Genomic DNA, 27,158 nt, shown 5'->3' on the forward strand with positions numbered 1-27,158 from the left:
ATAGATTGCTTTGACTCATATACTCATTTTCACTACATTGATTCTACCAATCCATGAACACGGTCTATTTCTCCATCTATTTGTGGCCTCTTTGATTTCTTTCATCAGTGTTTTATAGTTTTCTATATATAGGTCTTTTGTTTCTTTAGGTAGATATATTCATAAGTATTTAATTCTTTTTGTTGCAATGGCAAATGGTATTGTTTCCTTAATTTCTCTTTCTGTTTTCTCATTGTTAGTGTATAAGAATGCAAGGGATTTCTGTGTGTTAATTTTATATTATGGAACTTTACTATATTCACTGATTCAGTTCAGTTCAGTTGCTCAGTCGTGTCCGACTCTGTGACCCCATGAATCGCAGCATGCCAGGGCTCCCTGTCCATCACCAACTCTCGGGGTTTACCCAAACTCATGTCCATTGAGTCGGTGATGCCATCCAACCATCTCATCCTCTGTCATCCCCTTCTCCTCCTGCCCCCAATCCCTCCCAGCATCATGGTCTTTTCCAATGAGTCAACTCTTCACATGAGGTGGCCAAAGTACTGGAGTTTCAGCTTCAGCATCAGTCCTTCCAATGAACACCCAGGACTGATCTCCCTTAGGGTGGACTGGTTGGATCTCCTTGCAGCCCAAGGGACTCTCAAGAGTTTTCTCCAACACCACAGTTCAAAAGCATCAATTCTTCGGTGCTCAGCTTTCTTCACAGTCCAACTCTCACATCCATACATGACCACTGGAAAAACCATAGCCTTGACCAGATAGACCTTTGTTGGCAAAGTAATGTCTCTGCTTTTTAATATGCTATCTAGGTTGGTCATCACTTTCCTTCCAAGAAGTAAGCGTCTTTTAAGTTCATGGCTGCAATCACCATCTGCAGTGATTTTGGAGCCCCAAAAAATAAAGTCTGATACCGCTTCCACTGTTTCCCCATCTATTTGCCATGAAGTGATGGGACCAGATGCCATAATCTTAGTTTTCTGAATGTTGAGTTTTAAGCCAACTTTTTCACTCTCCTCTTTCACTTTCATCAAGAGGCTTTTTATTTCCTCTTCACTTTCTGCCATAAGGGTGGTGCCATCTGCATATCTGAGGTTATTGACATTTCTCCCGGCAATCTTGATTCCAGCTTGTGCTTCTTCCAGCCCAGTGTTTCTCATGATGTACTCTGCATATAAGTTAAATAAGCAGGATGACAATATACAGCCTTGACGTACTCCTTTTCCTATTTGGAACCAGTCTGTTGTTCCATGTCCAGTTCTAACTGTTGCTTCCTGACCTGCATATAGGTTTCTCAAGAGGCAGGCCAGGTGGTCTGGTATTCGTATCTCTTTCAGAATTTTCCACAGTTTATTGTGATCCACACAGTCAAAGGCTTTGGCATAGTCAATAAAGCAGAAGTAGATGTTTTTCTGGAACTCTCTTGCTTTTTTGATGATCCAGCAGATGCTGGCAATTTGATCTCTGGTTCCTCTGCCTTTTCTAAAACCAGCTTGAACATCTGGAAGTTCACAGTTCACGTATTGCTGAAGCCTGGCTTCGAGAAAGCTCTAGTAATTTTCTGGTGGAATCTTTAGGGTTTTCTATGTAGAGGATCATGTCATCTGCAAACAATGAGAATTTTACTTCTTCTTTTCCAGTCTGGTTTCCTTTTATTTCTTTTTCTTCTCTGATTGCTGTGGTCAAAACTTCCAAAACTATGTTGAATAGTAGTGGTGAGAGTGGGCACCCTTGTCTTGTTCCTCACTTTAGAGGAAATGCTTTCAATTTTTCACCATTGAGCATAATGTTTGCTGTGGGTTTGTCATACATAGCTTTTATTATGTTGAGATATGTTCCTTCTGTTCCTGGTTTCTGGAGGGTTTTGATCATAAATGGATATTGAATTTTGTCAAAGGCTTTCTCTGCATTTATTGAGATAATCATCTGGTTTTTATCTTTAATGTGGTGTATTAGTTGATTGATTTGTGGATATTGAAGAATCCTTGCTTCTCTGGGATAAAGCCCACTTGGTCATGATGTATGATTTTTTTAAATTAATTAATCAATTAATTTTACTTTACAACATTGTATTGGTTCTGCATTACATTGACTTGAATCTGCCATGGGTGTACATGTGTTCCCCATCCTGAACCCCCACTCCCACCTCCCTCCCCATCCCATCCCTCTGGGTCATCCCAGTGCACCAGTCCCGAGCATCCTGTATCATGCATTGAACCTGGACTGGCGATTCATTTCACATATGATAATTTACATATTTCAGTGCCATTCTCCCATATCATCCCGCCCTCGCCTCTCCCATAGAGTCCAAAAGACTCTTCAATATATCTGTGTCTCTTTTGCTGTCTCCCATACAGGGTTATTCTAAATTCCATATATATGTGTTAGTATACTGTATTGGTGTTTTTCTTTCTGGCTTACTTCATTTTGTTAATGTGGTGTATCGCATTGATTGATTTGTGGATATTGAAGAATACTTGCCTCCCTGGGATAAAGCCCACTTAGTCATGATGTTTGATCTTTTTAATATGTTGTTGGATTCTGTTTGCTAGAATTTTGTTAAGGATTTTTGCATGTATGTTCATCAGTGATATTGGCCTATAGTTTTCTTTTTTGTGGCGTCTTTGTCAGGTTTTGGTATTAAGGTGATGGTGGCCTCATAGAATGAGTTTGGAAGTTTACCTTCCTCTGAAATTTTCTGGAAGAGTTTGAGTAGGATAGGTGTTAGCTCTTCTCTAAATTTTTGGTAGAATTCAGCTGTGAAGCTGTCTGGTCCTGGGCTTTTGTTTGTTGGAAGATTTCTGATTACAGTTTCAATTTCCGTGCTTGTGATGGATCTGTTAAGATTTTCTGTTTCTTCCTGGTTCAATTTTGAAAAGTTGTACTTTTCTAAGAATTTGTCCATTTCTTCCAAGTTGTCCATTTTATTTGCATATAGTTGCTGATAATAGTCTCTTATGATCCTTTGTATTTCTGTGTTGTCTGTTGTGATCTCTCCATTTTCATTTCTAATTTTGTTGATTTGATTTTTCTCCCTTTGTTTCTTGATGAGTCTGCCTAATGGTTTGTCAATTTTATTTAACTTCTCAAAGAACCAGCTTTTGGTTTTGTTGATTTTTGCTACGGTCTCTTTTGCTTCTTTTACATTTATTTCTGTCCTACTTTTTAAGATTTCTTTCCTTCTGCTAACCCTTGGGTTCATAATTTCTTCCTTTTCAAGTTGCTTTAGTTGTAGAGTTAGGTTATTTATTTGACTTTTTTCTTGTTTCTTGAGGTATGCCTCTATTGCTATGAACCTTCCCCTTAGCACTGCTTTTACAGTGTCCCATAGGTTTTGGGTTGTTGTGTTTTCATTTTCATTCGTTTCTATGCATATTTTGATTTCTTTTTTGATTTCTTCTGTGATTTGTTGGTTATTCAGCAGCGTGTTGTTCAGCCTCCATATGTTGGAATTTTTAATAGTTTTTCTCCTGTAATTGAGATCTAATCTTACTGCATTGTGGTCAGAAAAGATGCTTGGAATGATTTCCAGTTTTTTGAATTTACCAAGGCTAGATTTATGGCCCAGGATGTGATCTATTCTGGAAAAGGTTCCGTGTGCACTTGAGAAAAAGGTGAAATTCATTGTTTTGGGGTGAAATGTCCTATAGATATCAACTAGGTCTAACTGGTCTATTGTATCATTTAAAGTTTGTGTTTCCTTGTTAATTTTCTGTTTAGTTGATCTATCCATAGGTGTGAGTGGGGTATTAAAGTCTCCCACTATAATTGTGTTATTGTTAATTTCCCCTTTCATGCTTGTAGCATTTGTCTCACATATTGTGGTGCTCCTATGTTGGGTGCATATATATTTATGATTGTTATATCTTCTTCTTGAATTGATCCTTTGATCATTATGTAGTGTTCATTTTTGTCTCTTTTCACAGCCTTTATTTTAAAGTCTATTTTATCTGAAATGAGTATTGCTACTCCTGCTTTCTTTTGGTCTCTATTTGCATGGAATGTCTTTTTCCAGCCCTTCACTTTCAGCCTGTATGTGTCCTTGTTTCAAGGTGGGTTCTTTGTAGACAACATCTATAGGGGTCTTGTTTTTGTATCCATTCAGCCAGTCTTTGTCTTTCGGTTGGGGCATTCAACCCATTTACATTTAAGGTAATTATTGATAAGTATGATCCCGTTGCCATTTACTTTATTGTCTTGGGTTCTAGTTTATACACCCTTTCTGTGTTTCCTGTCTAGAGAAGATCCTTTAGCATTTGTTGAAGAGCTGGTTTGGTGGTGCTGAATTCTCTCAGCTTTTGCTTGTCTGTAAAGCTTTTGATTTCTCCTTCATATTTGAATGAGACCCTTGCTGGGTATAGTAATCTGGGCTGTAGGTTATTTTCTGTCATCACTTTAAGTATGTCCTGCCATTCCTTCTGGTCTGAAGAGTTTCTATTGAAAGATCAGCTGTTATCCTATGGGAATCCCCTTGTGTGTTTGTTGTTTTTCCCTTGCTGCTTTTAATATTTGTTCTTTGTGTTTGGTCTTTGTTAATTTGATTAATATGTGTCTTGGGGTGTTTCGCCTTGGGTTTATCCTGTTTGGGACTCTCTGGGTTTCTTGGATGTTGGTGACCCCTTCCCCATTTTAGGGAAGTTTTCAACTGTTATCTCCTCAAGTATTTTCTCATGGTCTTTCTGTCTTCTTCTTCTGGGACTCCTATGATTCGAATGGTGGGTCATTTAACATTGTCCCAGAGGTCTCTGAGGTTGTCCTCATTTCTTTTAATTCTTTTTTCTTTTTTCCTCTCTGTTTCATTTATTTCTACCATAGTATCTTCTACCTCACTTATCCTATCTTCTGCCTCTGTTGTTCTACTGTTGGTTCCCTCCAGAGTGTTTTCGATCTCATTTATTGCATTATTCATTATATATTGACTCGTTTTTACTTCTTATAGGTCCTTGTTAAACATTTCTTGCATCTTCTCGATCCTTGTCTCCAGGCTATTTATCTGTAACTCCATTTTGTTTTCAAGATTTTGGATCATTTTCACTATCATTATTAGGAATTATTTATCAAGTGGATTCCCTGTCTGTTCCTCTTTTGTTTGGTTTGGTGGGCATTTATCCTGTTCCTTTGCCCGCTGAGTATTTCTCTGCCTTTTCATCTTGTTTATATTGCTGTGTTTGGGGTGGCCTTTCCATATTCTGGCAGTTTGTGGTTCCTCTTTATTGTGGAGGTTCCTTGCTGTGGGTGGGATTGGACAGATGGCTTGTCAAGGTTTCCTGGTTAGGGAAGCTTGTGTCGGTGTTCTGGTGGGTGGAGCTGGATTTCTTCTCTCTGGAGTGCAATGACGTGTCCAGTAGTGAGTTTTGAGATGTCAGTGTGTTTGGTGTGACTTTGGGTAGCCTGTGTATTGAAGCTCAGGGCTATGTTCCTGTGTTGCTGGAGAATTTGCATGGTATGTCTTGCTCTGGAACTTATTGGCCCTTGGGTGGTGCTTGGTTTCAGTGTAGGAATGGAGGCTTTTGATGAGCTCTCATTGATTAGTGTTCCCTGGAGTCAGGAGTTCTCTAGTATTTTCAGGATTTGGACTTAAGCCTCCTGCCTCTGGTTTTCAGTCTTATTCTTACAGTAGCCTCAAGACTTCTCCATCTATACAGCACTGATGATAAGACATCTAGGTTAATAATGAAAAATTTCTCCACAGTGAGGGACAGCCAGAGAGGTACACAGAGTTGCATGGAGAGGAGAAGAGGGAGGAGGGAGATTAGGTGACCAAGAGGAAAAGAGGGGGAATCAAAAGGGGAGAGAGCAAGCTAGCCAGTAATCACTTCTCTATATGCTCTCCTCAGTCTGGACCCCTCAGAGATGTTCATAGAGTTACACAGAGCAGAGAAGAGGGAGGAGGGAGACAGAGGTGGCCACGAGGGTAAAAGGGGGAATCCAAAGGAGAGAGACAGATCTAGCCAGTAATCAGTTCCCTAAGTGTTTTCCACAGCCCCGAACACACAAAGAGATTCACAGAGTTGGGTAGAGAAGAGAAGGGAGAGGGAGGAATTAGAGGCAAACTGTTGGAGAAAGAGAGTCAAAAGGGGGAGAGAGCAATCAAGCCAGTAATCTCACTCCCAAGTAAAAATGGGTACTGAAGATTTGGTTCTTATAGGTACAAAATTGGTAAGAAATACCAAAAAGCAGAGATTAAAAATCTAGAGTAGAGGTTAGATTCCAAAAAATACAATATTAATAAAACAAAACAAAGTCACAAACATTATAAAATATATATATGAAGTTTGCTTTAAAAATAGGGTATTTTGTTTTTGCAAGGTAATAGTAGATTATAAAAATGAAAATTAAAGGGGTAATAGAGGACTTAAGAGTAAAAAAAATTTTTTTTTAAACATTTAAAAAATGATAATAGCAAAAATATATCTAGGACTTTCTCTGGAGCTGTTGTGGACATGTGGGGCCAGTTCATTTTCAGATAGTTCCTTGATCTGGCTTGTACTTCTCAAGATCTATAGGCCCCTTCCTATGTAGTTAGTTCTAACTACAGGGTTTTAATTTATTGCACCTGTCACTTCCAAAGTGGTTCCCTATGTTTATTTTAGCTTCTTCTGTTTGCTGGTCTCTTCAGTGTCTAATTTCCTCCCTGAAACAAGGGGGCGGTGGTGGTCACTTATTTATGCTCATTTGTTCAGTCGTGCTGTGGGGAGGGAGGAAGACTGCAAACAAATGTCACTGGCGTGTGTGGGGAGTGCTTGCAGTGTCTCATTCACACTGGGTTTGCCCCGCTCACGGCGTGTGTGCTTTCCCAGTCTACACTGCTCAGGCTCCAGGTTGCTCTGCTGGGGAACTGTCTAAGGCGAGCCCTGGGTTGCACGCACTTCCCAGGTCTGAGCCACTCAGGTTCAGGTTCTCGGGTTCTCCACAAAGGCACAGACTCGATTGGACCTGCGTTTTGTGCACTTTCCAGGTCCGAGCAGCTCAGGTGACCAGGTGCTTGGTGAATGCAGTCACCCCCAGTTGGAGGGTGCATCTTATCACCTCCCCCATCCCAGCTGCTTGGTTTTCTGGGTGTACAACGGGCACGCCTTCTCAGGTGTGCCGTGTGTCTCTTCTGGGGAGTTGATCTCTGGCTGCGACCATCCTGGCGGATGTCAACCGTCCAGAATCCCAAGAAGTCTTGGTTACAATGAAGCCTGCTTGCAGTTTGGTAGATGATGCCTCTCTGGGGCCGCGATTGCCCCCTTCCAACTCTGGCTGTCCCCGCCTGCCTATCTCTGGCAGGGGATGGGCCGGTCTGCAGCCGGCTAGCTCTGCTCAGTTCTTTGTTCTGTGAGCGAGCCTGGCAGTGTCTTAGGTTAGGGCTTTTCGTGGGATAGCTGTCCCACAATCTGGGTTGCTATCTCAAGTTAGTTCCCTCAGGTTGCCCTCGGAGCATTCAGGCCCGGTCCTTACTCTAAGCAATGCAGCCCGCACCTCCCTGTCCAGCCCTCGCTTGCTAGTGGTGGATGTGAACGTCTGGGCTGCTTCTCTGCTGGGAGTTGCTGTTAGGCACGTAATCTGTGGGTTTTGATTCTTTATTTATTTATTTATTTATTTTTCCTCCCAGTTATGTTGCCCTCTGAGATTCCAAGACTCTCCACAGACCTGCGAGTGAGAGTGTTTCCTGGTGTTTGGAAACTTCTCTCTTTTTTAAGACTCCCTTCCCAGTACGGATCGCCATCCCTACTTCTTTTGTCTCCTTTTTATCTTTTATATTTTGTCCTACCTCCTTTCAAAGACAATGGGCTGCCTTTCTGGGTGCGTGATGTCCTCTGCCAGCATTCAGAAGTTGTTTTGTGGAATTTGCTCAGTGTTCAAATGTTCTTTCAATGAATTTGTGGGGGAGAAAGTGGTCTCCCCATCCTATTCCTCCACCATCTTAGGACCGCCCCTTAAACAAGTATTTAAAATTACTTCTTAAACAAACATCTGTTTTTTAAACCCCACCTTCATCTCCAACTTTCAGAGGAGGAAGAGGAAGACATTCTTGGAGGAGGGGGAAAGGTGTTCTTGAACATAAATTGAGTTGTTCCTTGGCTTTGCCCTTTGCCAGTTTCCAAATTTTGTAGATGTTTTCCCCTCTCTCATCTTGTAACTTTAGGCTTTGCCTTGTAAAAATGTTTCCATCGTGTCAGTTGAATTTCATGAGTGAAAAGAGCCAAATACATGTGTCAGTTCACCATTTTTAACCATAAGTTGATAATTGAATTAGATGTGTTGAATTTTACCCATATATAGAGGAGGGTCCTGGATCTTACATAGGTATCTCCTCTCCCATTCCCTTTGTGTTCTGCACTTCCTATATGCACATTCCATCCTAAATAGCTTCATTTTGCCCTAAGTATGGACTCTACAATGTTCCCAGGACCCAGAGTCATGACTCTTATATTTATAGTGGCAGCAAGCCAGTAATCAGATGAAATATAGCACTAGTTGATAAGGGCTATATTTTTCTTGTGACATTTAGGAAACTCTTCTCATACCCAGTCTGTTTTATATTCAGTGCAACCTATTTCTTTTCTGGGTCTTGTCCTGTGGAACTGAGCCTTTTGTTAATTTTCTTGGATACTCTGAAGAACTTTCTGGTCATGTTAACCTAGGATCATTCATTGCTTGCTGACTTTTTAAGCATTCCACATGATTGTGAATTTATACATAATTTTTTTAGTCTTTGAAATTTGGGGATTTTCTATCTCTCCAATCCTTGAAGTAACGTTCACTGTAGTTTTCCATATATACTGCCTCTTACAGTTTCCATACCATATAGGACAGTGATCTTTCTGGTAAATTTTCCTTGAGATATAAGAAACATCCATGCATTGGGTTTAATCAGTGAACATTTGGCTTATTCATAGGCAAATGTCTTAATTTAAACTTATTAATAATTCTATTTTAATGACAGGAATGTCAAAGAAAATTAAAACACAGACTTGGTCTAGATTCCTATTTACTGAAACCAGTGCAACGTATCACTAAATACCAGTTACTGTTGAAGGTAATTACATGAAGCATTTCTTTCTTTCTTTACTTACTTTTTTGGGTCAGATGTAGCAAAGACATTAAAAAGGAAGCACTAGAAATAGGTAGGCTCCCTGAATGGGAGGGCTAGATATAGCAGTAGAATCTATGCTTTTAGCTGTTTAAGTGTCCATACAAATTACACTGATATATGGACAAGATTGACTGCAGAACTTTTACTGTTGTTAAGCGGAACTAAGCAAATATTCCTTGTAGTTTTGAGATTGTATTTCCTATAAGCCTTCTCAGTGAAAAATAAAGATAGCATATCCCTGAGTAATGTGAAAGGATTCCTAAAATGTCATGTTAGGTATAAATACAACATAGATTGTTTTAAAATATCTTTTCACAATGTTCTATGGTGTACACATGGTGAATAAAGTTAATTGCTCTACATGGAGGACCAAAAAGATGTGTAATTGTTTTAAAAATGAATCTCTAGTGTGTCCTAATAGCTATTGTTTGCCAGCCCCGGAAGTATTGAATGTTCTTTGCTTTCTACTGTTTAGTCACTATTCCATTTCTTCCCCAGTTTTGACATTGTTATTAAATATAGTATTAATGTGACAAATAGCATGTGAAAGAAATTACTCAAAAAAGTGCCATTATCTTTGGATTCCTCCTTGAAAGCATGTTAGCCAAAAATATATTCATTTTCTCCAGTTATTAATATCTGCCTAATATTAAGTTTAACTCTTGACTTCTAATTACAGGAGCTATTAAAATATAGCAAAGATTGTGTCGGATCTGTAGAATTAAAGGAGGCACTTGACACAATGCTGGATTTACTGAAGTCAGTTAATGACTCAATGCATCAGACTGCAATAAATGGCTATATCGTAAGTAGATCTTCATGATTGTTGCAGTTTTACAGGGTAAGCATGTTAACATCTCTTTCTTCCTCTCCTGGAACAACTGAGAAATAAGACGTAAGAGGCAGACAAACAAAGGATCTAAATGTCAGCATTATTACTTATGATGCTAAGTGGAAAATTGGCTTCAGATCAGCAGCCAGATGGATTTACGACATTCCCCTTGTCCCTAACAAGGCCTACCCCCAAGTGCAGACTTTGGGAGATCCCACGTCATGGGATGTTAGGGTCTATTCTAAGGAGACATATGGTCTCAGAAGTGTTCTTTGCCCAGGTCCAAGATAGAGAGATGGAAGAAAGAGATCAAATCTTTAGGAGTTAGTTCCACCCCATGGGAAAACTTGGACTGGAAGAGCTCACTCGCCAATCAGGACTGAGGAAGCCATGGGGAGAGTTGGCCCAGCTCAAATACCTCCACATGGAGACATGAAGCCAAGGAAAAGGAAGTTTCTTCTATCTCCCAGTCCCATAGTCATTTTGTAACTGGCTGACACATGGCATGTTTTTATGTGAAAAGTTATGATGAATGAAACTTTTAAAACTATAAATTATGCTTCAGGGTTTTAGTAGCTCAAGCTAAACACTGTAATGATGCTGTCAGAGATCTGAATGCCCTTCTGCCCTGTACTAATGAGCTGAGGTTTTCTGTTCCAGGGAAACTTAAATGAGCTGGGCAAGATGATAATGCAGGGTGCGTTCAGTGTTTGGATTGGACACAAGAAAGGTACTACAAAGATGAAGGATTTTGCTAGATTCAAACCAATGCAGCGGCACCTTTTCCTGTATGAAAAAGCCATTGTATTTTGTAAAAAGCGCATTGAAAGTGGAGAAGGCGGTGATCGATACCCATCATACAGTTTTAAGCACTGTTTGAAAGTAAGACCTTTTGAATTGTATAATGTAATAGTTTCTCGTGTATACATATACTGTATTCAAGTTTGTGTACTTTTTCAGTTCAGCTGACTGGGTTTTACGCTTTAGTCACACACATTTGTTTATTTTTTTCTAAACAAAATCTTTTGTTTTAAACTGAAGTATAATTGGCCTATAACATTATAATTGTTTCAGGTATGCAGTGTAATGAGTCAATATTTGTACATATTGTGAAATGATTGCCACAAATAACATCCATCACTACACAGTTAAAAACATTTTTTTTCTTGTGATAACTTTTAAGATCTACTCTCTTAGCAAGTTTCAAATACGAAGTACAGTATTATTAATCACTCATGATCTCCATAGTTACCATGCTATACATTACATCCCTGGGGTTTATTTATTTTACAACTGGAAGTTTGCACCCTTTGACCCCCTTCTCTACTCATTTTTCAAGCTCTCACCCATGAAACCTTAAGTAGGAGTCATACAGAAATGTCAGGTGAAGCAGAACTTGTCTGCTTAAAATGAGAGCCAGGAAGGGCAGAATGTAACCTTCTCTTTCTCTCTCACTTCAGTCCCAGGCATTCCTCAAGGGGGCGCCCTAGTGTCTTGCCTGGTGGAGTTTGAAATTACAGGAAGAGACCCAGGCTCCCCCGTTTGCACTGTCTTACCAATGACACCAGGTGGAGTTCTTGGTCTTGGTAGCAAGGACTTTTTATCATACAGGAGAGTCAGAGGAAAGAGTTTTTTTCCTTTTTTTTCCAATGTAATTAAAAAATGGATCACCTTTTTTCTGTTGTTTTTCTTGGCCTCGCGACTCAGCTTAGTTCCCCAACCAGGGATTGAATCTATGCCCCGCCTTGCACTGGAGCACAGAGTCTTAACCACTGGACTGCCAGATCACTTTTATGTCTAGCACATTCCCATCATATCCCTCCTCCATCCCCTCTTTTCCTGGGTGTTCCATAGCCACCAATTGCTGAATCTTGCCCACGTCTGTCCTGTCTGATCCTTAGAAATTGCTTTCTTCTCTCCCATAACCCAAACCACCATTCTGTCCTACAGTTAGTTTGGTATTCAAATCAGAGCAGTATTGTGTGAGGAAGTTACTGGCAATTCAGTGCCATTCCCAGCTGGTTTTGACATTTGAGAAGAGGAACTTCCAATCCACAGGAGTCTGTAATTGGCAAATTTGATTTTTTTTTTCACACTAATTAATTTTATCTTTCAAGTTCTACATTGTAAAAACAATATAGCATTTGTTAAAGAAAATTTGGGGACTTCCATGATGGTACAGTGGTTAAGACTCTGAGCTCCCGCTGGGAGGGGCAGAGGTTCGATCCCTGGTCAAGGGAGATACTGCATGCTGTGTGGCGTGACCAAAAAAAGAAAAGAAAAGAAAATTTGGAAAATGGAGAAAATTATTACCCTCAACTTCCCAGCCACTATCATTTTGGTTATTTCTCATGAGCCTGTTGTTTCTTGGTTGTTAGCAAGTTGAGAATTGATGAGCTATCCAGCAGTGGTAACAAAGAGGATGGGCCATGTGTCCTGAGCAGGCATGAGGGCTTTGTGTCAGGAGGCCCCCCGAGAAGCAGGTCCTGCTTTTGATTCTTCCCAGATGCCAACAACCCTATGCTGTTCCTGACGGAATTCCTAACCACAGTTAGGTCTCTGACCTTTTTCTATGGTCTGCTTTCCCTGCTGAACCCACAGCAGTGGCTTTTGAAAACTCTCACTGTTTTCATAACAAATGCCCTGTTGCTCTGATATTAGCCACCCATCTCCAAGTCCCTAAAATCTCCAAGGGTCTTTTATGTCTCTAATAAACTTTGGTTGAGAATCAAGAGTTTGTAATCAACATCAAACAGGGTTCAGGTCTCCTGCTATCTGTATATCTATTCCCAGGGAAGGTACTTCATCTTCATAGACTAGTTGGACCCAAATCCATTTGATTCACTTTTTATTTGTAGAGTGACCTAGTTACTACCTAATGTACTATTTCTGGCTTGTATTGATTTTTCTTTTTTTACTTTTTTCTCTCTCTCTTTTTTACTTTTAATTTATCACAAATTGGGCACACCAACAGAGTAGTTTAGTATTTCTAAAGCACATCAGAGTGAGGATGGATTGGTATGAGGTAACCAATTCATGAGAATTCAAACAACAGTGGTTACCATGGAAACAGAGAACGGGATAGATGCAAGAAACATTTCCATGGCAGGTAAACAGGCAGGCTTGTTGACTTACTAGATATAGAAAATAAATAATACCTGACATTGGAGGGAAAAAATCAGCCTGTTTTTCTTTGATTCCACAATAATGCCTAGTGTCCTTAATAAAAGACATTAGTCACTGATGCCTGCAAGGATTGAGACCGGGATTATTAGGAAAATGGTGATGTTGCTCACAGAGAAAGATGGAAATTAAGCTATTTCTTATAAGCCTGACTATGCTTACTTCCTCTTGCTTACATGAGATTCTGGGATTAAATAATTGCTGGTAGGACTAGTCAGTGTGTTACGTAAGAGTTTGGATTCCTGGTTTCAGAATCTTCCCCTTGGTAGAGAGGATCAATGTGGAAGCACTTTCAAGGAACTGTTGCCTTGACTTCATCATATCAAGCTGGAATTTCATGGCCTGACAGCTAAATGATGACTTCGTGCTATATTTTAAGTTGACAGCTCGTGTGCAAAGGAAAGGCCCTAAAGTCACAGTTAGTCAAGTGGAGACATTCGAGTTCTTCAGATTCCTTAGTTCATGCGTTTATTATTTTCATCTATGTTTTTTTTTTAATTAATTAATTTATTTTTTCAGTGGGTTTTGTCATACATTGACATGAATCAGCAATAGATTTACACGTATTCCCCATCCCGATCCCCCCTCCCCGCTCCCTCTCCATCCTCATCTATGTTTTTAAGTTTAACAAATATATGCATCATACTTGACTATTTTGCTAGGAGCTGTTTAAGTGTTATCAATGTTAATTCATTTAATCTACATAGCAACTTTATGTGAAGTAGGAACTATTATCAACCCCGTTTTGAGGATAGGCAAGCCAAGTTCCAGAGAGGTGAATAATTCATCCAAGGGCATAGATTCACACCCAGGCAGATGGCCTCGAACTCCATGACCATAAGCCCTGCGCCATGCTGGCAAGTCTTGTTCTTGCTTGTTTATTTCATTCCTTCATTCCTTTTTATCTCCATCCTCTGCACTTGATCTCCTCTCTACCCCTGTAGCAACCATTCTAATTTATTTGATGTATATCCTTCAGTTTGTGTGTTCTTTTTAAATACATACTAATGTTCTATGCCCATTTAGTTTTAATTTTTATAAATTGTATTCTGATATAATCCTCATTTTCTTTCTTTTTTGATCCCAGAAACTGTTTTCAAGATATAGTTATGTTACTGTTTTATACCCAATACCTTGCTTGTAATTGCCTCATGGCAGTTCAGCCTTGCTGCATTTTTTGTTTTGTTAATATGAAGATAAATTTTTAAATAATACTAATTCAAGAGGTAACTATTATGTATTCCAGATACATAAATAAAAGTCTTAAAATAGGTAGTTATTGGTTATAATCCCAGAGTTCTTGACCCACTGGAAGACTTTTTAACAAGGTAGTTGACATCATTGTACTGCCCTGAAGACAGAAAATTAGTTTAAAAGTTGGGGCCCTGAGTACTTGATGCAGCAAGATGTCTTCAGGTAAAATGCTTTGAAGTAAAGAAAATAAATTCCCAGCTGTCAGAAATCATTAATGAAAATGTGAAGGATGAGGCAGAGATCACAGTTATGGTATAACTATAGAATCAACTTTGTTCTTTTGTTTTATATATATATTATTTATTACATAGTATATCATATGACTGTACTCATATAGTTAGAACTTTAATTCTGCCTCTCTTCTTAAAAACCTCTCAATAAAATCCTTATATTTTATTATTTGAGAAAATATGACAATTCATGAATTACAAATAGATTGTATTACAGTGGATCATTTGTAGTAAATTGCTTAGAACTAAGAACAATATTGGAGAAGGAAATGTCAGCCCATTCCAGTATTCTTGCCTTGGAAATGCTGTGGACAGAGGAGCCTGGCATGCTACAGTCCATGGGGTCGCAAAAGAGTTGGGCATGGCTATCTGCTAAACAACAACAGCAAGAACAATATAGTTTGATAGATATAATTCTTAGATTTCCAGAGTAACTCAAAAGATTTATTTAATCTATAACGCTGTACTCTATGTAGGCAGTGAAAAATAGCAAAACTGTTGCTATTCACGTAAGGAAAAGCTGAGGAAGCAAACTCATACTTTAAAAAAACTCATCTTGTTATCTAAGTCTTTAATGCATGCTATATAATCCTTCTATCAACTCTATGAAATAGGTACTCTTCCTATTTTATAGTCAAGTCAACGGAAGTTCAGAAAGATTAAGCAACTTGCACCAAGACACATAGCTAGCTCATGGGCTTTCCATCTTATCATGCTGTTAGGACAAAACCATGTATTGAAACAAAATCAGTTTAAATAGAGCTTGAATATGAGATTATTATTTATCTTAAAACCTGATGTTTGAACAAAAGTAGTTTAGTTAGAGTGATTGAGTAGGAATATAAAGATTATTTTTGGACATTCTGAAAGTAACTTCTGAGTACATTCAGGGTAGATGTCACAGACTTTTTCATTTCTAAATATAATCCCTTTTCTCTTTCTTGATATGGGGATCTCACTAAGCACTACTCTTAATGCTTATCAGCTCTAATTAGGATCATTTGGGACACATGTAAATGGAACAGAGTGTGAGATATTCCTTTAGATAATTAGGCAAGAATTGAAAGAAAAGGCAGAAGGAGACTAAAAGAGAATGTGTACAAGGGAGTGAAATTGCTCACAATGGAATTACCCAAGCTACTAGCAGCACAGGATAAAAGAAAATGGAAAAGTTTGTGCTTTGCACAATCATGTGAAAGAGAAGAAAAACTATGGTAAGGAAGGACTATTGCATGTCAGAGCTTCCCTGGCTACAAGAAGATATCACTCTCCCATGACAGATTGTTTTCCAGAGAGCCTGAGAGATGGGTAGAAATAGAGGGGATTTTTGTGTAGCTGATTGGTACCTGCCTGACCTGTAAATTGGATGTCTATAACATGTAGGACTTCTACAGACATAAGTAATAATTTATGAGATTAACTTATCTGGCCTATGATTATTAAAAATAAACCATTTAAATTAGTTTTGGGTGAACTTGTTCACTGATATTTAACTAGTTTTACTTCTGTGTTTGACACAATTTGTTTTTATAGTGTACTGTTAATTTATAACAGAATTCAATCTTAGGTGGGCTACTTGGATGTTCAAATTTATAACATTTGTTTCAGTCACTGGAATGGAGCATGTAGTCTGTACTATAAGTGCATAGTTCAGTGAAAACATATAAATACTCAGGTCTGTGATTATATTCATCATTTCATATTCTTTGAATGTAAAAGTATATTTTGCACAAATGAGGAATTCTGTTTCATTTAGAATATGATGGGTATGATGGGAGTCGCTTTAATGTAATTTTGTTTTCAGAATAAAATGCTCATAAAAATCATGACATATATTGTAGATGGATGAACTTGGAATCACTGAATACGTAAAAGGAGATAACCGCAAGTTTGAAATCTGGTATGCTGGAAAGGAAGAAGTTTATATTGTCCAGGTTGGTCGTTTAAGAATTGTTCTAGAAACTCTACCTGCCTTAAAATACAAAAGTCTGAATTTGCAAACAAAAATAATTTTGGTTACATTACAGAAATTCTCAGTCCTTTCCTGTAGGTCACCTAAATATTATTTGATGATTATTCTTTGTGATACAGTCAAACATGTTTTCAGTTAGCAAATTTTCTTTGATTCTTTTAAGTATAGTTGGTGTACAATATTATATGTTATAGGTATACAATATAGTGATTCATAATTTTTAAAGATTATTCTCCATTTATAGTTATTATAAAATATTGGATATAGTCCCCAAGTGATTCAATAAATCCTTGTAGTTTATTTTATACCTAATAGTTTGTACCTCTTAATTCCCTACCCCCACATTGCCCCTCTCTACTTCCCTCTCCCAACTGGTAACCATTATTTTGTTCTCTGTATCTGTGAGACTGCTTCTTTTTAGTTATATTCACTAGTTTGTTTTATTTTTTGGGTTCCACATACAAGTGATATCATACACATGATATCAGTCATAGTTGTCTTTCTCTGACTTATTTCACTTGATATAATACCCTCTAAGTCCATCCTATTGTTGAAAATGGCAAAATTTCATTCCTCTTTATGATTGAGTAGTATCCCATTGTGTGTGTGTATATATATATTGCCTTTTAAATCCATTCATCTTTTGATGCACACTTAGGTTAGTTTTGTTGGCAAAAGTTTTCTTTAACTTGAGATGAGTCTGTGATGCTTTCTATGGCTTTAAGTTTTCACACTTAGGTTACTTCTGTTGGCAAAAGTTTTCTTTAACTTAAGATGTGTCTGTGATGCTTTCTATAGCTTTAAGTTTTCACACTTAGGTTACTTCTGTTGGCAAAAGTTTTCTTTAACTTAAGATGTGTCTGTGATGCTTTCTATAGCTTTAAGTTTTCACTGCTGCATCAGGAGACTTACCAATAACAGCTGGAAGTCAAGAGCTTGGCTGCTGCTTTTCTGTCCCCATCGTTTCTAGAGTTACAGATTGATAACAGTGTTGAGTTCCTCTTGTGCTTAGCATTCAGAGAGGACCTGATTATGAGACAAGGTGATATGATGGTTCAGATCAGGTCGTTGTTTCTAAAGAATGTGGTTAAAGCCCTGGCCACACGTGCTATAATGTTCAACCTGTTTCAGGGAAGAGGAGAGAAATTAGAACATTTCAAGAGCCATTTCAAAAAGTATTTGTATCATGACTTGTTACCTGTTGACAGTGCTTGGTGTTTTTTCTTTGTTTTAACTCTGTCTTAGGTGATTACAACTCATAAAAATATATGCTCTTGGCTTGGTTTAGATGTAAGATTTTTCTTATCTATTAACAAACTTATCTTATAAGTAATGGGAAGATATTTAAGGAAGCTTTCATGCTGTCATCAGTTATGAAGATAACTATGCAAGCAATTGTGTTTTTTTTTTTTTGGCTGCACTACAGCGTGGTATGTCAGATCTTAGTTTCTGAACCAGAGATCAAACCCAGGCCCTTAGCAGTGAAAGCACCAAGTCCTAACCCAATAGTCCACCAGGGAATTCTGTGCAATAGATTGTCTTTTCAGAAACAATAGAGCTTGTTTTGTTTTACTAAAATTAAACATGAAAACGTTTATATATTTAAAAAACCCTCCTGCACAGAAAAGAATAAGTGAGATTTATATTTCACATTTTTCTAAGCATCTGGGCTTCCCTGATGGCTCAGCTGGTAAGAATCTGCCTGCAATGCGGGAGACCTGGGTTCGATACCTGGGTTGGGAAGATCCCCTGGAGAAGGGAATGGCTACCCACTCCAGTATTCTTGCCTGGAGAATTCCATGGACTATATAGTCCATGGGGTTGCAAAGATTCAGACACAGCTGAGTGACTTTCACTTTTCACTAAGCATTATTATTGAAGGGCAGTTTCAAATTAGTCTTGACTATTATTTCATCTAATCTGATGGCTATTTATTTGCTTCTTGGAAGTCTAAGAATCAAAATTTTAGGGTAAGAATATGATAGTTCAGGATATAGATTATGTTTAATATAATAATGACCTTTGTTTTATTATAAAGCATCATTTTAAAAAGGAAATATGTCTTCTCCTCCCTCACTTTTTAAATCTTTAGGCTTCGAATATAGATATGAAGATGATGTGGTTAAAAGAAATCAGAAATATTTTGTTGAAGCAACAGGAACTTTTGACAGGTAAATTCAAGCATGCATTCTGTAGAATGGGAAGTATAAGAACAGCTCAGTGACTCAGATTTTCTGATAATTTTTACAAGGAATGCGGCTGATATTTACTTTCTACTATTTATAATTAAACTCATTAGTAGGAGATCAAGATTCAGGGAGCTGTTTGAATTATTTCAGAAAATGAATTTTGCAGTAGAAGATGAGCTCTAATGCCTGGGAAGCAGTTTTGCAGTGATAAAGCAATCTGAATGTGTTAATTTTAAGTCCTTCCCATGAGGCAACTCTGTGTGGGAACTCAGTAATCAGTGCCTAGTAATGTTGGCCTAAGAGGGGTGCTAGTTATAAACTTGAATGTCTTGAATAAAATACAGCATGATTTGATCCTTTTCTATATTCCAATTCAGACTGGCCTTCCCTCTGGCTGTTTCAAGTCTGTGACAGTAAACTAGAATGGGATTGAGGCGTGTGTGTATGTACATGTGAAGATTATTGGTCCTCAAGGAAGTAAGAAGCATGGCTTCCAAATGATGCTTATATAAGCTTTGTTTTATTTCACAGTTAAGAAACGAGAACAGCATAATCAGTTAACAGAACAGAATCATCTTTCTTCTCAGCAGAATAGCAAGTAAGTGATTCTTCTTTAAGAAATATCGCTCTTCCAATCTTCTGTTTTCTGTGTGTAACATGAAACAATGTAATTAAACTATCAGACAAAAATTACCTACCCTTTTAGCAGTATCTTGTCAAATTGTATAAACACATCATTTTCTCAGTTCTGTCCTTGGACATGGAGCCTGATAGTCCTTAATAGTTATCCCACTGTTTCTCTGATGTTAAAAAAATAATAGTTTGGGCTAATTTTTTAATAAAATTATGAATGCTTTGTTCTCCTGGGGGGAGTTACATGTAGGCTGCTAGCAAAAGTGGTTATGCTCATGGATTTCTTTTTAAAAATTTTCTGGACACCTTCAATCTGATTGGAGAAAGAGGGATGTAAGAATGATGAAGTACTGGCAGCTGATACTGGCCCACAGCTTTGTGGTCCCTTGACAGAGACCACAGGCTGGTGACTTGGCCTCTCTGTGTAGTTAGAGGAGGTATGGCTCCTGGGTGGCAGGGGCGGGGAGGGGGGATTGTGCCTGGACACAGTCACAAAGTCTTTGAGGAAGGTAGCAGTTCTAAATGAAAGCTGTGCTGCTGGTTTAGAGATTTGGCCTTGTATTCTGCCTCTAGGAATCCTAGAAGTTGGAGTTTCCATAGAACATTTGCCTATATGCCGAAAGAATCCCCACACTTATTTCAAAGCCTTGGCACAGAAATTAACCATGCAGCGTCTGCATGATATAGGGATCATTGAAAGACTTATTAAAAATACTCTTTTTCAATAGTACAAATGAACTTATTTACAAAGTGGAAATAGAGTTAGAGATGTGGAAAACAATCCTGTGTTTACCGGGGGGGAAAGAAAGGAAGGATAAATTGGGAGATTGGAATTGACATATACACATTACTATATATAAAATAGATAACTAACAAGGACTTACTGTATAGCACAGGGAACTCTATTCAGTAGTAAGCAATGACCTATATGGGAAAAGAGTCTAAAAAAGAGTGAATATTTGTATATATATGTCTGATTCACTATGCTGTACAGAAGAAGGTAACACAACATTGTAAATCAACTATACTTCAGTAAGAAAAATTTTTAAAATGCTCTTTTTCTCTTTGTTGCACATCATCTTTCACAGGTACCTAAATCAGATCCAAAGTATGTTGATTTATCTAGGCTTTAGGAGAACCATTTAATTTTTTTAAATTTATTTAATTTGAGGCTAATTACTTTACAATATTGTTGTGGTTTTTGCCATACATTGACATGAATCAGCCATGGGTGTACATGTGTTCCCCATCCTGACCCTCCCTCCCTCCTCCCTCCCCATCCCATCCCTCAGGGTCATCCCAGTGTACCAGCCCTGAGCACCCTGTCTCATGCATCGAACCTGGACTGGCGATCTGTTTCACATATGATAATATACATGTTTCAATGCTATTCTTGCAAATCACCCCACCCTTGCCTTCTCACACAGAGTCCAAAAAACTGTTCTATACACCTGTGTCTCTTTTGCTATCTTGCATATAGGGTCATTGTTACCACCTTTCTAAATTCCATATATATGCGTTAATATACTGTATTGGTGTTTTTCTTTCTGGCTTAGTTTGCTCTGTATAATAGGCTCCAGTTTCATCCACCTCATTAGAACTGATTCAAATGTATTCTTTTTTTAATGGCTGAGTAATATTCCATGGTGTATATGTACCACAGCTTCCTTATCCATTCATCTGCTGATGGGCATCTAGGTTGCTTCCATGTCCTGGCTATTATAAACAGTGCTGCGATGAACATTGAGGTGCACGTGTCTCTTTCAATTCTGGTTTCCTTGGTGTGTATGCCCAGAAGTGGGATTGCTGGGTCATATGGCAGTTCTATTTCCAGTTTTTAAAGAAATCTCCACACTGTTCTCCATGGTGGCTGTACAAGTTTGCATTCCCACCAACAGTGTAAGAGGGTTCCCTTTTCTCCACACCCTCTCCAGCATTGATTGTTTGTAGATTTTTGGATAGCAGCCATTCTGACTGGTGTGAGATGGTACCTCATTGTGTTTTTGATTTGCATTTAGAAGAACCATTTTAAAATCACAGTGGAAGTCTTTATTTTCCAGGGGTCACAGTACTCAATATTTTGTCATATATTCTGGAAGTCTTTAGATTTCAGACAGTACCGACTCAATAGTAGCTGATTCACCTCAACAGTATTAATCAGATTAAGGTTTTAATCATCATTCATATATACCTTATATAAGTATATATATGTATATATATATAAGTATATATACATATAATGTATGTATATGTATATACCTAATTCATTAAAGTTAAAAGTTCATAGAACGATAGTGATTTTTTGTTGTTCTTTATATTTTTCCAATTTATGGAGTTATAGTTGACAATTAAAATTGTATACATTTAAAGAGTACAGTTTGATGATTTGATATTATGTTGATTGCATGCATGCTCAGTTGTGTCCAACTCTTTGCAACCCCATGGACTATAACCCACCAGGCTTCTCTGTCCATTGAATTCTCTAGGCAAGAATACTGGAGTGGGTTGCCATTTCCTCCTCCAGGGCATCTTCCCAGCCCATGGATTAAACCTGTGTTTCCTGGGTCTTCCCCTTTGGCAGGTGGATTCTTTTCCACTAGTGCCACCTGGGAAGCCTATGATTTTATTTATATATATATGTGTGTATGTATATATGTATATATCACCACAGTCAAACTGATTAACATATCCATCACCTTACATAGTTGTCCTTTCCTGTGTCTGTAGTGAGAACATTTAGGATTTACCTCCTAGCAAATTTTAGATATACAATATAATATACAACAGGAATTTTATATAATATACCTGCCTTGGGTTCAGAAGGGAATCATATTTTTCCACGCTGGCTTGGATCCTAGGATTTAAGCTTCTGTATATTATGAGCTATTATCACACAGACTTAAATACAGGGGAAAGTCAGCTCTGCTTGAATGGATTCTTAGATTATATTCTTTTTATTTTTTTTGCAATTTATTTATTTTTGACTCTGCTGGGTCTTTGTTGCTATGCAGGCTTTTCTCTAGTTGCAGTGAGCAAGGGCTACTCTCTAGTTGTGGTGCACAGGTTTCTCATTGTGGTGGCTTCTCTTGTTGTGGAGCATGGGCTCTAGGGCATGCCGACTTCAGTAGTTACAGCACGCGGGCTCGGTAGTTGGGGCTCCCAGGCTGTAAAGCACAACAAGTTCGGTAGTTGTGGTGCACAGGCTTAGTTGGTCTGAGGCATGTGGGATCTTCCCAGACCAGGAATCAAACCCAAGTCTCCTGCATTGGCAGATGGATTGTTGACCACTGAGCCACTAGGGAAGCCCCTAGGTTATGTTATTAACACAGGGTATCAGTGGAAGAAATACCATTTTAAATTTCTTATTACTCTTAGACTGTAAGAAAGCTCACTGTTTTTACATATTTACTATTTCAGAGGGCAACAGAGAGCTTTTATAGGCACTGAGGAACCTGAGTTGGAACATATCAGCGCTATGGTGGAGGTCGGTGAGCCCATCACATCAGTTCAGGCAGAAGCAAATACAGGTATGTGTAATGATTATCCGAAGGGAGGATTCATGGTTGTGCAAATTGTTTTCTCTCATTGTTATTTTGAGAAATCTTTCCATCTATTCCCTTTGTACTGAAGAAAACAGAGTTAACCCATTTTTAGAAAGCTCTTCTGTCTTGTATATATATGCAAGATTCTCTGGTGGGCACTGCTGAGCAGAGTGGTCTGTTATGTGGTCTGTGGACCAGTAGCATCAGCATCACCTGGGAACTTATCAGGAAGGCAGGCACTTTGGCTCCATCCTGGACCTTCTGAATCAGAAACTCTAGGAGTGAGCCCAGCCAGCTGTGATGTCACAAATTCTCTATATGATTCTTTCTGGCACCTGCTTAAGTTTGGAAGCCCCTCCTACACAGAATACAGAGGTGAATAGAACACATACACAGAATACAGAGGTGAATAGAACACAGAGGAGGCACTCGTGACTCACTATAGGTTTAATAAATAGAGAAGAGTTATTTACAACTGGAATATTTTCTTTTCTTTTGCAAATTTGGTCATTTAAAGGGATTTAAAACAACTTGTTTACTTCAATGAACATAACAGCCTAATTGCCAGGAATCTTACAGTACTCTGGGCATACAGTCTAATTGAGATACACTCAGCTGCCATCCCCATAAAGCTAGGACTGTAGAAAGATAATGCAACAAGCAATGAAAATCCAACTTGATAGTGTGATAACAGAGAAGTAAATGGTGCTTCAGAGGCATCCAAGAGGGTCACATTAACAACTCAGGGATCAACAGAATAGACTTCTCTGGAGAAATGGCTAACGGAGTGCCTGATTCTCATTACTTAAACATGATGGTCCTCAATCTGCAAGACTTCTCTACTAGCTGAGGAGAAACAGGAACAACAACCTTGCTCAGCTTCAGTTCTCCATTTACAGGTCACTTCCCTCAGGTCATCTATACTGTGGCCCCCTGAGCCGTCAGGAGAGCCTAGTATCACTGTTTTCATTTGACAGATGAGGAAACCAAGTCAGAGAAAGTTGACATGGCTTGTTCAAGGTTACATTCACAGTTTAGTGTGGCCAAGATGACATTCTGTTACTTCTTCGCCCCTTCCAAGTGCTTCGTTCATATCAGTTCAATGCATGCTATTAATTATTTTATTAATTAAGCATCTCTTACAGGCAGGTTCTTATGAGACACACAGTGTGTAACACATGGTCCTTGCATAATAAAAGAGATAAGTCCAAAATAACCATATTACCAGGTAGAATGTTATAAGTGTTATTTAAGTGGGACCAGGAAGAGTGTTATAGAAAGAATTTTTGAAAGAGATGACTTTTCTGTAATAAGGAGTATAATAACTTGCACCAACCCCAACATGAAACCATCCTAAAAAGTTAAAGAAGTGTAGATATTCCAGGCCCTTTCTGAAATATCAGAAATTCTAAACTAATATAACCCAATTAGAGGTTTTATTACAAAAGATATTATTCTTGGACTATTGAAGTGTATAGCCTTGATAATTACAGTTCGTTTTACTTCTCTCCTTGTGGTGTACCAGTAACTGCCACCCTGCATGATTTTCTTACAGTTTGGACTGAGATATCGTCACCTGCAAAAGTCTCTGATGAGCCTGAGCAATGGCCCAGTAACTATTTCTATTCCTCTTATGATGGCCATGAAGAAGAAAGACCTCTAATGGTTAGTAATGACATATTAAGATAAATAAATAAAAACTCTTCAAGCAGTTTTATTGATGAAATAGATTAGGCACATAGGGGTGGTCTTTTGTCAGTATCCTTGATGTTATTAGAGGTGTTCCAAGACTTGAAATAAGTCTTACCATGAACATTCAGTAAGCACTTTGCTCTGTAAGAACTTGTTTGAGCCATACCTTGAGCCCCTACTGAAGTTAATGAGATAGTCAATCATTCCAAGTCATATCATGACCAATTTTATCTTCAGTTTTATTTTATTTTCAATCTGGGCATGTCAGATAAAATCAGAGCACAACAGGAAGTTCAGGTATACTTAGAATAGATTCCAGATTAGATATAGGAAATAAATATAACACATTTAAAAACTATTTAATTTCACCTGGGAAATATATTTTAGTAGGCTGTCAAAAAAAACATGCTAATACTATGAATCTTAGAATATTAGAGCAAGGAAACACCCCATAAAAATAAAGGCTGCTTTAGGGTAAAAGTAAATGTTTTATAAATAAAGGCTGCTTTAGGGTAAAAGTAAATGTTTTCTAGAAGAACTAGTTTTTGGTGTTATTAGGTTCCTAGTGGGTTATCCCAGGGAGTTAGGACTATTTAGAATAAATCTCCAGTTTTCTGAAGTCACCAGTGTGGAGGGTGGGAATGATGTTTTTGTAGTGGACTGTTCCTTGGTGCTTTTCAGAGGATTACATTCAGTTGGGCAGGTCTGATCTCAAATCTCCATAGTATTGATGCTGAATTGCTTTCTTTAAAAAAGCAACAGAATATTTTTTCCATCAATAATACCATGACCATAATTCATATTTGTATGGTCGTTTACAGTTGACAAAATAATTTCACACTGAATATTCATAGTCTTAGTGAGAAAAAGGGCAGGCTTTATTCCCTCCAACTGACAGAGGAGGAGACCAAGGCCCAGAGCTGGTAAGAGATTTGTCCAGAGTTCGTTGTCTAGACCGGTAGTGCTCAAACTTTTTAGTGAATTTGCATTTTTCAAACAAAAAAAGTGTAGTGAGAAGGGTGGCATGTGAAATATTTTTGCAACAAAAAAAAATGAAGAAATAAAGGACTTACCTGATGGTCCAGGGGCTAGGACTTTGCGCTTCCACTTCAGCAGCACGGGTTTAATCCTTGGTTAGGGAACTAAGGTCCCTCAAGCTGCATGGTGCAACCAAAACAAAACAAATTTGCAAATCTATTTAACATCTGACTTCAGAAAAGACAGCTGGATTCTCATACTGGCATTTGCATTCAGTCTGTTGTGCTATCACACATTTGGTGACCTCCTGAAAATGCCTCAGTAGACTTGTGAGAGGATGAAAATGAAAAAGTCAAATAGAACTTTGACTCTTGCAGGCCCTGGGAACCCCCAACCTTGAGAATCACTGAAAAGAACTTTCATTTCCTGAAGTAACATTATCTGCGGACAGGAGGGGTCATTGTTCAGATGGGAGCAACAAGTCAGGGGAAGCTGGGTGGGGTTTCAATGTTTGCTATGAATGATGCTCTACGAAGGGATGGTCAACAACTGAGAAAGCTTTCACTAAGCATTTTTCCAGCTATCGTGTCAGAAAATAAAGCAAATATGCAAAACTGAAGAATGCTTTCATCTTAGGGGACAGGAATGGAGAAAAACCTACTAGTTCTTCTCCTTTCTCCCATGAATTCCCTGACTTGTGCTACTGAGGAAAATAGATACAAAGATAATATGGTGCATTCCACATCCCCCAATAAAATAACCCCCAAACTAAACAGCAAAGCGAGTTGGAATGAGCTATCTTTTAGCCTCACTTTATCAAGTCAAAACCAAGAAATATGGGTGCTGCTTCCCTTGGAGAAGCCTGAGTCAGAGATGGCTGTCCAGTTTTAATGAAGCTACTCTCTTGAATGGCAAATAGCTCTTTCCTGCCTGCTCCTTGGCCCATTTGATAAAAATACTGCTCAAAAGATGTTCAGCCCAAGTGATGTGGATAATTTTTTCAGGTTAATTCTTTTGGATGTGCAAAGGCTCGATACCACATAATTCTTTCTTTCCTTTTTTTTTAACCTTTTAAATTGTATTTTATATTTAATTGAGGATAATTACAGTATTGTGAGTGGTTTCTGTCATGTATAGACAACTTTCCTTTTTTTATCATTTTGTTCTTTTTTTGTTTTGTTTTTTGCTTGTTTTTTTAATTAATTAATTTATTTTACTTTACAATATTGTATTGGTTTTGCCATACATTGACTTGAATCCGCACAACTTTCCTTTCATATTAAAAAAAGCACTTTTAATTATGGTACTCTTTTTCTATAAAATCATATATCCAATGTCTAAGATACTGTGCTGGAAAAACTCGCATCTCAGAATACATTTGGACTCAGTTATTATTTCTTCTCTGTCTATCTTGTAACCAAATGCAATCTGTGTGCCTTGGATTATTTAGCTTATAAATGAATCAAGTTAAAATTCTAGCTGCAAAATGATTAAGGCCAAGTAAAGCACAGCATTATGGTTTAATATGCTTTTATTGGACTAAGCTTTTGCGCCCATGATTTTTACCTGTGCAG

At 38.1% G+C, this 27,158-nt stretch overlaps 1 protein-coding gene across 1 annotated transcript in view; it reads left to right on the top strand.

Moving 5' to 3' along the window:
* MCF2 (MCF.2 cell line derived transforming sequence) overlaps positions 1-27,158 on the top strand; it is a 117,853-nt gene that overhangs the window by 79,280 nt on the left and 11,415 nt on the right. Inside the window, exons 21-28 of the mRNA XM_043459816.1 lie at positions 8,930-9,022; positions 9,759-9,884; positions 10,572-10,793; positions 16,420-16,512; positions 18,643-18,721; positions 19,271-19,337; positions 22,790-22,899; positions 24,470-24,579. Of these exons, the coding sequence (XP_043315751.1) occupies positions 8,930-9,022; positions 9,759-9,884; positions 10,572-10,793; positions 16,420-16,512; positions 18,643-18,721; positions 19,271-19,337; positions 22,790-22,899; positions 24,470-24,579 (900 nt within the window). The remainder of the gene's footprint in view (positions 1-8,929; positions 9,023-9,758; positions 9,885-10,571; positions 10,794-16,419; positions 16,513-18,642; positions 18,722-19,270; positions 19,338-22,789; positions 22,900-24,469; positions 24,580-27,158) is intronic.

Source organism: Cervus canadensis, chromosome X, assembly GCF_019320065.1.
Source record: "Cervus canadensis isolate Bull #8, Minnesota chromosome X, ASM1932006v1, whole genome shotgun sequence".
Classification (NCBI taxonomy): domain Eukaryota; kingdom Metazoa; phylum Chordata; class Mammalia; order Artiodactyla; family Cervidae; genus Cervus; species Cervus canadensis.